The 15,564-nt window shown below is 41.5% G+C and overlaps 1 protein-coding gene across 2 annotated transcripts in view; it reads left to right on the top strand.

Moving 5' to 3' along the window:
- Nucleotides 1-15,564, top strand: part of LOC125978941 (inositol polyphosphate-5-phosphatase A) — a 76,567-nt gene that overhangs the window by 21,916 nt on the left and 39,087 nt on the right. For both annotated transcript variants that reach the window (XM_049736865.1, XM_049736866.1), the window contains exons 5-6: nucleotides 10,051-10,114; nucleotides 11,568-11,671. In XM_049736865.1, the coding sequence (XP_049592822.1) occupies nucleotides 10,051-10,114; nucleotides 11,568-11,671 (168 nt within the window). The remainder of the gene's footprint in view (nucleotides 1-10,050; nucleotides 10,115-11,567; nucleotides 11,672-15,564) is intronic.

The raw sequence follows: 15,564 nt of genomic DNA, 5'->3' as shown, positions 1-15,564 counted from the left end.
TCGGAAGAAGACAAGCCTTCCTGGGGAATTGATCTCCTCACTCTAGCCGAGTGTCACGCACAAGCTGTTATAATCAGTAGAGGGCTGCTGGGAAAATCATTACATTAAATCCAAGCAATTTCTTCTCGTTTGGTGAAGAGCTGTCTGTGGCTTGTCTGCTGCTAAGCGTGCTGTTGTGGGCTAATTATTATCGTTGAAACAACCTCTTGACACCTGTCTCAGATGAACACACTCAGCAATCACACATTAAACAAGTGCCTTTTTTCTTGTTTTTTTTTAAATTCCATGTGCCTGTAATTGGCTAAGGAATAAAGTTGATGCTTTGCACACAAAAGGTTCTGTTAAAGAAAGGAAAGCGCAAAGTGGTCACTGATGACGACAAGGCTAAACAAAATGTACTAAGAAGGAAGTACGGAGAATCTGACATTTCTTTATTTGTTATTTGTCTTTTCATGTCTGCACGTGTGTGATCTGGTTGTCTGTGACGTGCGTAACACAAGTATATGGGAGCGTGTGTGTTGAATTTCCTCTGGAGGGATTATCATGACTATAATAAATTAAAATGAAATTGAATTTAACAATTGAATTAAATTAATGAGGGCTGTAGCTAATATTTTGGGAAACTCAATTTTTCTACGTAAGTGTAGTGCTGAGCCATGTGGGAAAACAATTTCACACGATAGAGATGATGAAAGGGATTGTAGTTAAGATAAGCCATTTTAAAGTCAAATTAAACATTTTTCTGTTATTCAAAGTTTCGTCCAACTGGAATTCATTTTGTTGGAGTGAAGCAGTGTGCGCAAAGCCTACTTCCCATTATTCAAGACAAAATATGAAAGATAGCGATTAAAAAATAAAGCTAAAAAACAACTATCAGACTTCTCGACCTAGAGAAAAGTAAAACATCATGAAACCTTAACTCCACTGCAAGTCTATATGCACGCCCTTGAGCGAGTTGACTAAAAGGGTTTTCTAAACAAACCGAATGTCCCGGTGCAGATTGGAAAGCGGGACGGCTCGTTCACGAGGTCTTCATTTGATTGCATTATCCGTACCTTGATATCGCCAAAGGTGGGAGCCATCTCCGCAACGAAGGCTAAAGAAAATAGCAACAGCCCCTTTTTTTCTCTGGGCTGGCAGCTCACCATGACGGATGTCAAGTTGTCTCCAATACACATAATGGACTTGGCAAGGTCCAAGCAGGCTAGGCATGGGCCGTCTACTCTACTCTGCTCTGCTCTGCCATCCAATCACCTTATTCTAATGCTATTGCATTGTTTAGTCAACCAGCCTTCCATTTACATCAACCCAAAACCACACTGCTAGACCACAGAGGCACTTAATAGAATTAGTAGGTATTGTGCAGCACATTTCAAGCACATAGGCCATTTGAAACACTCACTCACTCACTTTTCTCTCACCTGATGGTACCTCGCTTGCCGCCCGTCAAAGTAATGGCACCGCATCGTGCAGCCATTTTCTATCGTATACAATTAACTGGTAAAACTCTGCATACCATTGACACATTGTTTATAAAGTCACCTCCAAAAGTATTCTGTTTTCATTGTAGTTGTTTTTGTTTGATTGTTTGGTTTAAGTTTTAATTTTTAAAATTCGTTACTTTTAATAAGTTTTCAGTGTTTTATTAGTTTGAGTTTTTCAAAATTTCTTTATTAATTTTAGTGTTACTTTATTATTAAAATTTTTAAATATTTTTTGTGTTTAAGAAAAACAGTGTAAAAATGTAGTTATTGGGTATATATTTTGAAATAGGTTTCCAGTATTAAATTTGCTCTGCGCATATTTATAGCTCCCAAAGCACATTTCAACTCAATTACATGCCACTTTTCTTTGCACCAAACATTTGTTCTTAATGGGAACCGGTTGTCATTTATAAGATCATAATTTCCTAATGTAATTTTCGGTAATGTTGCAAAGCAGCAGCTAAACAGAGCAATAACAATTTGAAGGGCACATGGCCTGCAAATTGCCCCAATTTGCTCCTTGACTTGCTGCATTCTTCAAATCCCAACAATGTCATATTGAACAAATAAGTATCATATGCTTGAAATAACAATTTCAGTAGCCTGAAATTTGTCTTAATGGCCAGCTGTTAGAATAATGATAAACACAGCGTGTGGCTTTATTTGGAATGTCTTTCATCCGTCGGGTCATAGGAAATGAGCAATTCCTTTGTCCCCTAGCTGCCTGCGGCTGTTAAACTATTACCGATAAAAAACAACCATAAACTCTCAGGCTGAGGGTGCGCCCCGCTTGGTGTATTAACAACGAGCTTCTTCTTTGTCCTATTTCTTGGCCAATTGATTTTTGTTTGTAAAATTAATGTAGTCGCCGTGAGGTTCCCGAGGTCACGTTAGACGGCTTTGAGCAGATGAGGGGCGGTGCTGGGCAAACAAGCAAGTAGGGGACCTCCAGAGTCTGCCTGATGAAACTTACTCTGGACGTGTTTAAGGGCGGAGCATGCAATAGCTCATGGTGAATTGTCACAATGTTGTTTAATACACAAAATACATCTCCATAGGTTTGACCACGGGAGTGCATTGGCCCATTTATTGAATGTATTCAATCACACCCATGTTGCTTGATATTTTTGCCCTTGTTTTATGCTGTATATTTATCTCATTTTTTTTGGCACCTCGTTGAGCCGCACACATATTTACAGCCAAAGTAAACAAATAAGAAACAAACAGTAATATTTATTCAATTAGCTCCTCATTTTGAAGCGCTAATTATAGAATACAGTTCAGCCACACAAATATTTACAGTCTAAATAAAAAGAGAATAATATTTATTCAGTTAGCTCCTCATTTTGATGAATTAATTATAAAATATATTAGCTCATTTGCTGTCGGATTTCTCTAACTTGCCAGCAATTGACTCAAGAGCCACATAATGTTATGTTTTGCGACAATATAGCACCAAACCTATCGAAAGAAACAAAACTCTCTTCTTTCTTTAATTACATATATCCATTTTTAGTGATCAGCAATAGAACCTGGGAAACAAACATTGATTGATTGATTGATATCTTTATTTCGAACATCCAAAACAAAAAACATTTTACAGTTACAGAAACTAAACCAACCACCCCAATAATTTGGGGCCAACCAGGAATGTAAAAATGAAAAAGCGCTGTCCATAAGTGCGTACTGTAACATTCCGAAGCCATCCCTAATATGAAGTCATCCATTTGAAAAGTTTAGGCTGAAAAGGTGATGCTTTCTTTTAACGATGTCAAGTATCAAACTACTGTGGTCCTCTTAAGTTAGTAGTAATCCTTCCCAAATGGCAAGTCATCTAACACAAAGAGTGCCTCAGTCTACAGGATCTCTGCTAAAGTTCATATCGCAGTTGCACCCTGAATGCGCCATTCTGCAGCTAATTACCAATTCATTAAAAAGCCCTCTAATTAGATTGGGTGTTGTCCTCTTTCAAATTAATTCAAGTATCTTAGTTTTAACTGCCTGATTACATTTGTGGTCTTTGCAACAAAAATCCAATTCTTTAGCCAACACAGAAAATGCGGCTTATCTATGGATTTGTCATGATTTTTATGATACCGTAAAATGATTTGGTAATACAGGTATGCCAGAGACATTTGACTCTGAATGATATATTTTCTTTCGGATGCATTCCCTCAAAGTCTTAAACATTTGGCCTTCTTTTCTCATATCCGAGTAAACATGCGTGACCGAACGATATTCTGTAGTGTACAGTAAGTAGCACCTGCTCAGCTGAGACTTGCATGTTTTCCTTTCAAATCCTCTTTTCTCTAACATTTGGAGGATGGAGACGGACGGGTTTGTTGCCACTCTTGGCCGTGGTACAGGTCTCCAGCTCCCAGGCATATCAAAGCCCTTCAGTCTTAAGAGGGATCACGTAAAAGGCTGGTTACTGCCATTGTACGGCTGAAAAGAAACATCTGCGTCTTCTGTTGTTGCCTTTTTGAAATTGATTATTATAATGACACAATAAGAGGAAAAGACCTATGACATAATTTCTCGATATCCAAGAAGCATTTCCATTTGCTTTTCACGCAGCGTCCATGCGCTCTTAGTGGCAATGCACTCGAGTATAACTAAGCTAGCATGGAGGATATCCAAGCGTTTAGATCAAGCCTCTGGGAATTTTACATAACACATCATTGTCGCACATTGCTTTTTACATAAAGACAAAGAAGGTCACAAAGAACCACTGGACGGGCGTCTTAGCCTCAGACGAGCTGCTGCCTCCCGCCTGTGTTTTGCAGAGTCCTCTAAAGCTTCACGCTCCTGTGCTCACTGTTGTGCTCCGAGAACGCCTCTGCTCATACCCAGACAGAAAGCTGCTTATTTTTTTTCCATGCAGGAATAATAATATTTTGCTGCCTTTTTTTTTTTCTTTTCGGTAGCTTAAATCTTCAGCGCAAACCAATGTCTCGACCCGAGGAGATCAACTTGCATCGATTGTCCGTGTGTTGATGAAGCTGTCGTATTTTATAGACGCTTCAAGCTCACGAGCCAAACAAAATGACATGGAAGGGAGGTCGAAATGCTGACAAGTAAAAATCTTTTTGATCAAATAAATTGATAGGTGGCAATGTATCCCGATTAAAATACCACAAACTAAGGCTCACTTTGTATTTGGATGTAGGTGTGTAAGAGGCCACTTTGTCATGGGAGAGGCCGATGACAGAGCCATCTCCAGACACTAGCTGACTGATTACTTTTTCCAGCTGACACCACATGACATTCGCCCCGGTTGACTTTGCTCAATACAAATTATTTGACATTTAATGCTCTGTTGTCGCCTTTCGTCTGTGTGCACCCATCGCAGCCACACGAGGCAAGCGAGCAAGTTTTAACGCTAAACGTCCCTGCTCTGTTGTCGCCTTTCGTCTGTGTGCACCCATCGCAGCCACACGAGGCAAGCGAGCAAGTTTTAACGCTAAACGTCCCCACGTCCAACTTTTAGGCTTCTTTATTTCAACCACAGCAACCTCTTTTGCTTCCATTGATCCTAATTCAATCAATGATTTCACAAACCCGGCCACGTGAATAGGCGCAATATCAAATCAGTTAAAAATATAGATTGATGAACAGTCCGTGACAGCATTAGCAGCCTCTTTAGATTGCAGACAGAAAAAAAGAAATCAATGAATTTGAGGACCTGTCATTTGCACAGGCCTATTTCCCTAATGGGAACGTGTTTCAGATGGGGATTACAAGTTGAAATATTCTTTTTGATTATTGGACATCCATAGCCAAATATGATTTACATTAATGAGGATAAGTGTATTAAGGGCATTTTTATCTTCCAGCAAACGAAACAATTGAATAATGGCCTGGCAAGCCAGCAGTGGTCTATAGAGGATGTAATGTCACTTTAATTATCTCAATTGTTAGGACTTTGATCTGATAGGGAGTGCTAATGTTTTATATAAGAATTGAACTGCTATAGCATTTGATCGATATGAGATGAATCATAATGCTTTTGCTGTGCTTTCTCTGAAGGCAAAATCCAGTCTGAAAGTCTGAAAATAGAAACAAGGTGCTATAGTGCATTTCAAACATTTTAACAAAGTTATCAAACTCTTCTTTCTTGATTAGGCTGGACCATCATGTGGTCTTGGGGGAGAAAAGTCCATTTTAAAGTCCAATGTATTTGTATTGTGTGCGTGCGTGCGTGCGTGCGTGCGTGTGTTTGATTTAGTCGGACGTCAGTGCCGTGATGGTTTTATTGCTTTAGACCTCTGCTGGCCGGCCGGCCGGGCAGGTTAGAGGAGGGAGCCCACGACTGATGAGCATGGCAGGAAATTGGCAGATGGAAGCATCCATTTCACCGCTAATTAGGGTGTCCAGAAGCCGGCCGACTGACAGGGTTCAACTGGGCAATGTAGTGCCTGCCAGCTCCCATCCAGTGCGCTTTATAAAATGCTCTTTAATTCCCCGCCACAATATCATTAACTTTGTAAGTGGATGAACACAATGGACAAGCAATTTAATTAACTTCTACCATTGAATGTTGGAGGGGAGACTAAATGAAATTAATGCACAATATTTCCCAGCGAGGCAGCCAACCTTGGGAGTGGGCCTGGATTGTTGGCAGGTCAGGCGCTCGCTGCCATGGCTTTGGCCTATTATGCCTTGTTTAGCCCCATCCATAATCTTTTCTTCAAACCAAAATACAATCAGTGCTTTTGAGATCAATGGTGAGCGTGTGTCGCTCGGCATTCTGGGAGATTTCAGAAGGATGAAACGCGCTGCAGGCTTTCACGGTTTACGAATGTGAAATGGGACCTTTATGGCAATGCTTGAAATTTAATCCATTTTGGTCAATTTCGCCAACGCAACAATCGAACCTTTTCTCGCCAGGTACGCGGTATTACACCGTTGCAAAAAATCCCGATTTGCAGTTAAATTTATGTGGAAAATGTTGTGCGCGTTCGGATGTTTAAAATTAGATCCGGTATATACTATATATAGTTGTTATTTTAATTTAAAGTGATTTGGTGTGCTGCGTAATCATCTGTATCTAAGTACAGAAAGTATCATCAGATTCGAATCCTCTTTTTATTGGAACAATTTTTGCTTTTTATTTGATATGCAACAGTGTTTTGGAAGCTAAAAATATGTTTTAATTGCATGTGACATGATTGCATCGTTCCCATTTGAACACTGATAACATTTTTGTTTGTTCCCCAATCAACTGAGACACATACTACCTTCCATACTATACCTAAATTTTAACTCTCCCCCCCAAAAAAATAAATAAATGAAGTGAATATTCAAATTTCTTTCTGACCTGTTTAACACATTTGACTCCACGTCCCATATGCGTGCCGTGTCGTAAAGAGTCCCAGTTGAGGAAAGGGCTTATTCAGGCCATGACAGATGGTTCCAATACTTGGGCCTCCTTCAAATCACAGGAAGTGATAGAAGTAGTTTTAATGAGAGTTTTTTTTGTGTATCCAGTCAGCCTTTCCAGGCAGCCAATGAATAATAGAGATTGTGGCTCAATACTGTGAATACTCAATCAATGGCTCAGCCAGAGGGCCTTGGCAAACACATATGGCAGGTTGGGGGTGGCCAGTGTACTCAGCAGCAGCAGCAGCAGCAGCAGCAGTAGGAAATACTAAGACCTCTCCATCTCTATCAGTGGGCTGAATCCGCACAGCATTTCTATTGACGCAGCCTACTTTTGCGGCATTGATGGCAAACAAGCTGTTTGCGCAGTATCGGACAAAAGTGCTCATTGAGCCCAACACTTGCATATGAATTGGCCTTTTGCTTGGGGGATTTTCCATAATTCCTCCAAATGATTGCTTTGACTATAGATATCAAAATGCGATTTTCCCGGCACGTACGTCTTTGCCGATAGATTTGCTATGCCGCTCTTGGATTGGGTCGGGGTGGCTGTACATAACAAGCCCAAAAAGAGATTCATCAAATTTGCACAAAAGTCAACAAACAAGCCCTACTTCTTGGTTTATGTGCTGGACGGAGCCTTGAGCTCACTGGACAGCCAGCACAGCAAGCCATTCTGCTCCATGTTGTTCACGGCTGTGGGACGGCAGAATATTACTCGGAGAAGCTTTACAGCGACACTGGGATGACACCGGAGTGTGTACGTGGCGGCTCTCTCGGGACCGCCGGCTTTCCCTTAGCACATATTGGAGGTGAGACCTTGAAGAAAAATGATTACTTTTATGTTTGCTTTATGGGCCATTTTTCACATTAAATGCAGAAAATCTATTCAGAGGTCAGAGGAACGGCGCTTCTCTCCATTGGCCAGAACTAATTCCCGCAGTCCGGGCTATCGATAAAGCATTCATGGGAGCAAAGTATGCAGGCTATGTACTGCGGCACTCAAGTCTCTATTTTCTACTAGCCTAGTCTATTGGGACTTGTTCAGCTCTTATCTGCAGCAGTATTAGAAATGTCAACTGCACACTTGCATGAACACACACACATGGACGGACGGACGGCGGCCACAAAGGGAGGGAGAGGGGAGCCAATGTTCTCTTATCTTTGAGAGGCATTGGCAATACAAGTCGCGATAAGAGATAGCATTGGCAGAAGCGGCCATAAAATCCCAGCTTTTATGGTGCACTTATTGTCTTTCTGTCTACAATTACGGTGATTACTCATTTCCCCCTTAGCCCCCCGCCCGCCCGCCCGCCCGCCCGCATCATGCACCTAATAGAGTGCATTTTACTAATGGGGAATTAAGTAGCCGCCGTGGCAGCGGGGGTTTATAAATATGTAAAATATACTTTTAATTATTTCATGGAAATCTGGCAGCTAATCAATAAAGTGAGCCGTGACAAACGTACGTTTGACACAGGCCATTGTCAAGCTCCTGGTAAATGATAAGCATGGCCTGTCAGCGCAGCCCAGCCCTAATGAATATTTGCTGCCTGTCATGTTAGGAGACAAATGGATTAATTGTAGCCTGCTAATATAATAGCTTCTTCATGAAGAGCCGGCCGGCCGGCCGGCCGGGCAGATGAGAGCCAGCGCTAGCAGCCACCTTCGTGTAAATGGAATATTTGCCAGGGTTAAGTAGTGTACAGAAAGCATTCATCTCTTTCCGTCCATTTATCATCTAGTAGAAGGAGAGACGTGAATATTTTGATCATTTCATCTTATTTTTATTCCCACTTTATCTTGATTTTTAGGGCTGTGTTCATAGAGTATTTTTTTACTTTAAAATTTGTTAAGATTGAGCATTGACTTTTGAAAGATACTCAACTCATCTGTCTTTTTTAAACTACCGTGTGCATAGAGTAAAAATACATCATACAACAACAAACACAGTTAAATACACACACCAAAAATAAATAACAGCATGTAAAAATGTACAAATCACAAAACATAAAAACAAACCAGGTCTAGTCCCAGTCCCAAAAATAAAAATGTGTTTGTTATATACAACACAAATTTTCAGTATTTCACTTTTGTTGCCACTTGTTCAACATTTTATCAATGTAAATGAGATTTACTGCTTGTCAAAAGATGAAAGCGAAGCCAAAGACAAGTCTGCACCGAATTTCTTGGAAGCCGGGGAAAAACGGGAAGCTGTGACCTTGAGTATTGCCTTTGCTCTTATTCTCTCGCCACCCCCCCTCCTCTATGTGTCCCCCTTTTTTCTCTGTCCTCCATCAGAGCGAGGAAGTAGGGGAGCGCACAGGAGGCACAGGTCACCAGCCGCTCCCCTCATCAATTAAATGTGCGACAGTGGTTTTTTTTTTTTCTTCCTATGGCTGAACTTATATGTCAAGGAGATGAGCAGGACCTCATGTTTGTGCTTTTGACAAATCAGCAAATGTTTAATCTCAAGATGTGCCAGCACTCATAAATAATGCAGGCTGGGCCCAGACTGTCGAAGAGAGGCGTTTTCTCCAGACCTCCACGGAAAAAATAGCAAGACTAAAGCCACGTCCTTTATCTGATCCGCTCCTCAAATCGTCACTTCATCACTTCTCATTCTTTTCCTCCTCCTATCTTGACTTGACTTCCTGCCTGTCCTTTCTGCTTGTAGCCATTAACTTCTCGCAATAGCGCAAGTATTTCAATTTGGACTCTTCTTTATGGAAAAAGTTAGCGGCCTTTTCCGAAGAATTGAAAAGAGACTCGGAACGAGGTCTGCCATGTGAAAGACGTTGCGGATTGAGCCTGAGCTTTTCCTTCACTTGCCCTAAATGTAAATAGGGCCGAGAGAAAGCAGTGTAGTGGACTGTGAACCGCATCAAATCCCCATCTGGGAGACTCACTTTTTCCTGGGAAAGTTTTCCGATTGTTCACAGAGAAAATTTCGATTTTAAGCCTATTGAAGTGGATCTTTACCCATTGAAGTGTTCAGCTCAATGCGTCCTTTAGTTGATGAGACTGTACTGTGCGTAAACCTGATGTCATCAAATACATTTTGAACAAATTCAGTTGTGAGTTTTAGTGTTTGAATGACTATTTAAAAAAAGAATACACAAAGATGTGCGTGTTCATTGACGATTATTCCAAATATATCATCTTCTCTCTTTTGTTCTTCCAGGCTCTGGGAAGTTTCTACTTCATTCATGAGTCTTTGAAAAACATCCAGCAGTTTGATTTCAAAGGTGAGTCGCACAGCAACACAGTTGAAATGAAATCCCCCTACGGTGGCCCCTCATCCCTCCCCACAACCATTTGTAGGCTATTCCCATTTCCATCAAAAGCAACGAGCGAAGATTGTCGCTGTGGATAATGTAAAAGGAGCGATCATGCTTATTAATATTAGAATTTAATTCCAAAGATTTCGGGCCTGCGCTAATGGCCTTCGGCGGGTTATTGGACAGTTACGGCAGTCTCATCATCCCGTGGTGTCAGAGGGCCCTGGAGTCCCGTGGCCGCGCTAATTAAAGACAAGATATAGATGTGGAGGCGAGGCGCCGCCCCGTGCTTCTCATTAGACCCGAGTCAGCATTAGCACCAGTTACCCCAGTGAAGGACAGGACAGGACAGGACAGGACAGGACAGGACAGGACAGGACAGGACAAGGCGATGGCGCAGGCTCTATGCATTTTCCGAATTTTGATTTACTAATATATTTCCTATTCAATGATGTATACCTATGAGGGCCCGACATCCACAAGTGTTTGCAGCCCCGTCCCGTGCGGCATTTGAAGCGACATGACCATTCCCCAGACCTAAATCCAGTCGAGCATTTCTGGGACATCATGTTTCATTCCATATACATCAATGCCATGTTGCGCCAAAGACTGTCCACCAGCTGACTGATGCGTAATCCAGTTCTGGGAGGGGGATCCCTCAGGAGGCAATTGGCTGTCTCATCAGGAGCATGCCCACACATTGTTGGGAGGTCATGCTGACATGAGGAGGCCACACACGCACGCACGCACACACACACACACGCACACACTACTAAGCCTCATTTTTCAGAGGAAATTCCGCTCAAATTGGATCAGCCTGTATTTTCAATCCCCACTTTTATGTACGTATTTTGTGTTGGATTCCGTTAATCAGTTATTTTTACTTTGAACCTTATTGTTATTTTGTTCTCAATAGTTCCACCGTATAGTTAATACATCTTTTCAAGTGATATCCTGCATGTATTACTTTTTTTACGTTGTTGTTGTTTGCGTCAAACATAAAATATTTAAAGTATGAATTTAATAGATGTGAGGATTTCAATGAGGATAGTAAACTTTAAAAACTCAAATTGAAATTAAATTCATAAAATAACTTAGTCCTCTGCTTTCTAACTTGCAGCTGTTTATACCTGACGGCATAAATTCTCCCTCACACAGTTTATCAAGTGCAAATATGGTTTTCTTCTTCTACACAATATGCATTGCAACGATACAAAGCTGCTCGAGAAGAATCACCGATGTTCATAGTGTCCGACTTTGTAATATTGGGCTGGACTGGCTGTTTGTGTCTGTTTGCTTCATTATGTTCTGTTTTCAAGCCAGCAGATGGTGCAGTTGTCTGTACAAGGTTGTTGCTCATAGTGCCCACTAATGCTTTTTAAAGAATATTTTTCCTTTTTTTCCCCATTTCAATCTTCAGCAAAGAAATACAGGAAGCTGGTCGGGAAGGAAACCTGCTCCGAAACCCTGGAAAGCACACCCTCGCTGGAGAAGGAGAAGTTTCCACAGGACTACTTTCCCGAGGTGGGTGATGGTTTGTCTTCCTGCGTGTCAGGACATTTGAATTTCTCTCAAAGAAAGAAATGACTTTTTTTTTCTCACTCTGAAACAACAATAGTCTCTAAATGAAAACTGCTGGTCGGTTCCCGTGGAACAATTCCACGCTGGCTCTGATGCGTTCAGTTTTCATGTATGCTACATGATGGTGCTGAGCGTTGAACAGAGCTGTGCTGATGTAGTCATGAAGAGCACCAGCGCCCGCGTGTCATCCTGGCGCTCCCCACTCATCTGTCAAGCACGCTCCAACGCCCGCCTCTGCACATATATGCAAAACAGATGGAATCAGCCGGCCCCTATTTCCATGTCTTTGGCAAACTCTCGCTTCCATCCCACTTCTGCAGACCAACACCAATCCGCACATCGAGATCTCCAATCTGGATATGATATCAAATTAATTGTTAGACGCAAATCCAAACCATTTTTTCAAAGCATAAAAGAGGACGGAACGGTCCATTTCGAGTGGGAGAAGGAAGGGGAAGGATGTCGGAAGAACAGAGGTAGAAGGAGGTAGTGGTAGCTAAGAAAAGTTTTTTCCCTGTGATTTATGGCCCTTTCCTGACTGGGATATGAATCTGGGATGATGCTCCGGAGAGCGGCACTCCAGATAATGTTAGCCCATTTAAAAAGAGCAGATTTGTGTAGTCTATCAGGGTCGCTGAGTATTTTTTTTTTTTTTTTTCCCGTCTCCCTCCTCCTCCTCCAGCCCTCCATAGTGAGAAATTGGTTGTTATCATAGATCACAGATACTGCTCAAACCTCTTATGAAAGATGAATTAATTTCACTAATGCTTTAATGCAAAGCTCTCATGAGGGAGCCAGACTGGTGATAACCCCTGCCTCATCCCTGCTTCCTCCCCATGTGATTTATGCCCTCTTTTAGTAGATGAAACTGCCTACATTTGCCATCCATCTGAGGCTTTGAGGAATCCTATTACATGCGGATCTCGGACTGAGCAGCGGTCCCAAACCAGTTGCTCCAGTCTCAGCTTGTTCACGTTACACAGTCTTAGCAAGCCTTATCGTGGTATTGGAGTGACACATTTGGAAAGAGACATTTATCAGATAAACCGGCAACCGTATGTTAACCCATTCACTGCTGTTGACGCATACAGACGTCAAAGATAACATACAACTTTGACATCAACGGCAGTGAACGAGTTAACATGCTCATAACTGAAGTTGGCTTCAAATGAAATATTTTATTAGGTTAGATTAGATATTTGATCATTTATAAACTACTTTTTTATTTGTCACAAGAACTCGACTGTCGGAGGTTATAGAGTGAGAGCAGACGGATGAGTTGGCCGCTGGAAGACGGATGTTTGCTTCACGGCATCTGTCTTACCTTTTATAGGTTCTCATCAATAAAATGTCATTGGGCTGGATGATGATGATGATGATGATGACATCATGCTGTGACGGTATTCACTGTGTGTGTACGTGTACGTCTGAAAAAACGGAAACAACCACAACTCCTGACCTGAAAAATGTACAAACCCCAGTTCCAATGAATTTTGGACCAAGGTTATTATAGTTAACAAAAAGCAAAATAGCTCAAATTAAAATGATAGCCAACATTTCCTTTATTTCTATCTTTAGCAATTATTATCATACACGCCAGCCAGGCATTCAACAACTTCACTAGGTGTGAACTGAACCCAAACTGCCCAAAGTAAGGCGAGTGTAAACCCCACAATTTGATGTCAATGGTCATTTGATCATTTGAGCATATTCTCCGTCTAATAAGTACACGTGATGAACATGATGGGGGGAGAAAAAAAAATCACAAGCTAAATTTGGTCCGTTGCCTTCTGTCGACATGTAATTGTAATTTAAAAGTCGGCAGATGAATTACATTTGCAATTCATACTCATGATCATTTATTATCATTTGTCGATGTGTAATGTGAGATTAATTAACATACTCATTAAGAAGGAAGTTTGCAAATATCTTTTGAAAGGTTGCCATAATGAATTTGCTGTCTTGTTGTCTTGCGTTGTTTCTATAATATTTTCACCCCCCGCTGAGCATGAATCTATTTACACGCTCGCTGCAGTGATACACGCCTCCGCAAAGCATTGCATCATACGCATTTGTCATTGCCCAATATAAATAAAGAATACGAGCAAAACCTTAACGTGCCCTTGCTATTGATTGTTTTACACGGGAGTAGGAAAAAAAAAAAAAAAAAAAGAAGCGGGAAGAAAATAGCAGCCAGGCAGTAGATCACCTCCCATAGGAGTTTGGATTTGTTGTTCACGCCGTAAGCATGTCCATAAAAGCATTGAATTCATTCCAGGCCCCTAAATAATATTAGTCTTTCTTTTTTCTTGTTGTTCTCATTCTGAATTTGTGTTGCACGCGTGTGTCTGGATGTGTGCACATGTTGCAGTCAGCCCGAGCGTCCACACGTACGTATACATGTATTGCTTGACAGCCCTGGACGTGACCTGCCGTGTAGCCGCCGTTCATCACTGTCACGGGCAGAGACGCTATCACTGACCTGCGCTGGGTCAGCCAATGTCACCTGGAGCCTTGCGACCTTCTACCATTGCCCTCTGACACTCACCCTCATCCCCGCCCAGTGACTCTTCACTGCCACTAAATCTGATTTATGATATGATTACATGTCACTTATCCTTTTAATCCAAATATGTCTCCTGTTTTGAAGAAGTGACACTATATTGCCAGCATGAATCTTGTTGTAAGATGCGTGTGTGTGTGTGTGTGTGCGGAGTTTCGTTGAAGCCGGACATTATCCGTGTCACCGTCTCTGCTTCAATGTCAGCCACCAAATGATGATGTCATTTTGTCAGGCAGTATAGCGAGACACGTTACTTCCTCTGCCTTTGATTGATTTCACGAGATTATCGTATGAACTGAATTTTTGCTAAAACAGGAATTGCCTCTGTTGTTTAGAAAAACGAAATGTGGCTGTTGCTGTATGTGAGTGTTGCATGTGTGTGTGTGTGTGCGCGCCCGTGTGTGTGTGTGTGTGTGCGCCCGTGTGTGTCGTGTTTATAAGCAAGCGATGAAGCAGAGGGCCGATCAGTCATACGTAGAGCAAATGGGGCAATCTGGGGCCAGGTGTCAGGGAAGTGATTGATTTTAATGTTGTGATTGCAGTTAATGGCTCTTTAAATTAAATCGAGATTAAACGTCTCTGGCTGCAGTCAGTGCTTGTATGGACGCTGAGCACCAGCACCCCCAGCATCACTTTTCATCTTGTCCCTCATCATCCTAGGCACTCACTTTCTTTCCTCAACTTCACCTGAACAGGTCGCAGGGGGAAAGCACATTTTACTGCGTGCTGCAAATGGATATTTATAGTCATTTTTAATATATTGTTAATAATAATCCCCCCCCCCACCCCCAAAAAATAATTGATTCATGTATTTCTTTATTTCCAAGTTCAATAGTTGACACGCATCCAATTCCATTTGCTGCTTTTAACGTCACAATATTTGGGCAGCAAGTCATAATTGAGTCCATACATCCTTTTAAGGCCGTATGGATTAATTCAAGTATGCTAATGTAATTCAATTTGATACAGTTAATCTTATTCTAATGCAGATTGAAGGATGTGAGGCGCAATCAAATAGCTCTTAGCCCTTTAATGTGAAGCTGAGGTTTTTTTTGTTTTTTGTTTTTAAATGAAATGAGTCAATTTGTAATTATGTGACCTGGCCCATAATTAGTTTATTCATCACTACAATTAACTCCCCATTAGGAGTATCAGAGAGACTTGCACAGCAAACGAGACGCTGCGGGAAAGAGACTTATTTATCCATTTAAGAAGTAGAACACTCACAGCATCAATTTGTCCCTCATTTAATAACCAGCTTCATGTTGAATCA

Source organism: Syngnathus scovelli, chromosome 12, assembly GCF_024217435.2.
Source record: "Syngnathus scovelli strain Florida chromosome 12, RoL_Ssco_1.2, whole genome shotgun sequence".
Classification (NCBI taxonomy): Eukaryota; Metazoa; Chordata; class Actinopteri; order Syngnathiformes; family Syngnathidae; genus Syngnathus; species Syngnathus scovelli.
The sequence above is the reverse complement of the archived record's forward strand: the minus strand, read 5'-3'. Positions and strand labels throughout refer to the sequence as shown.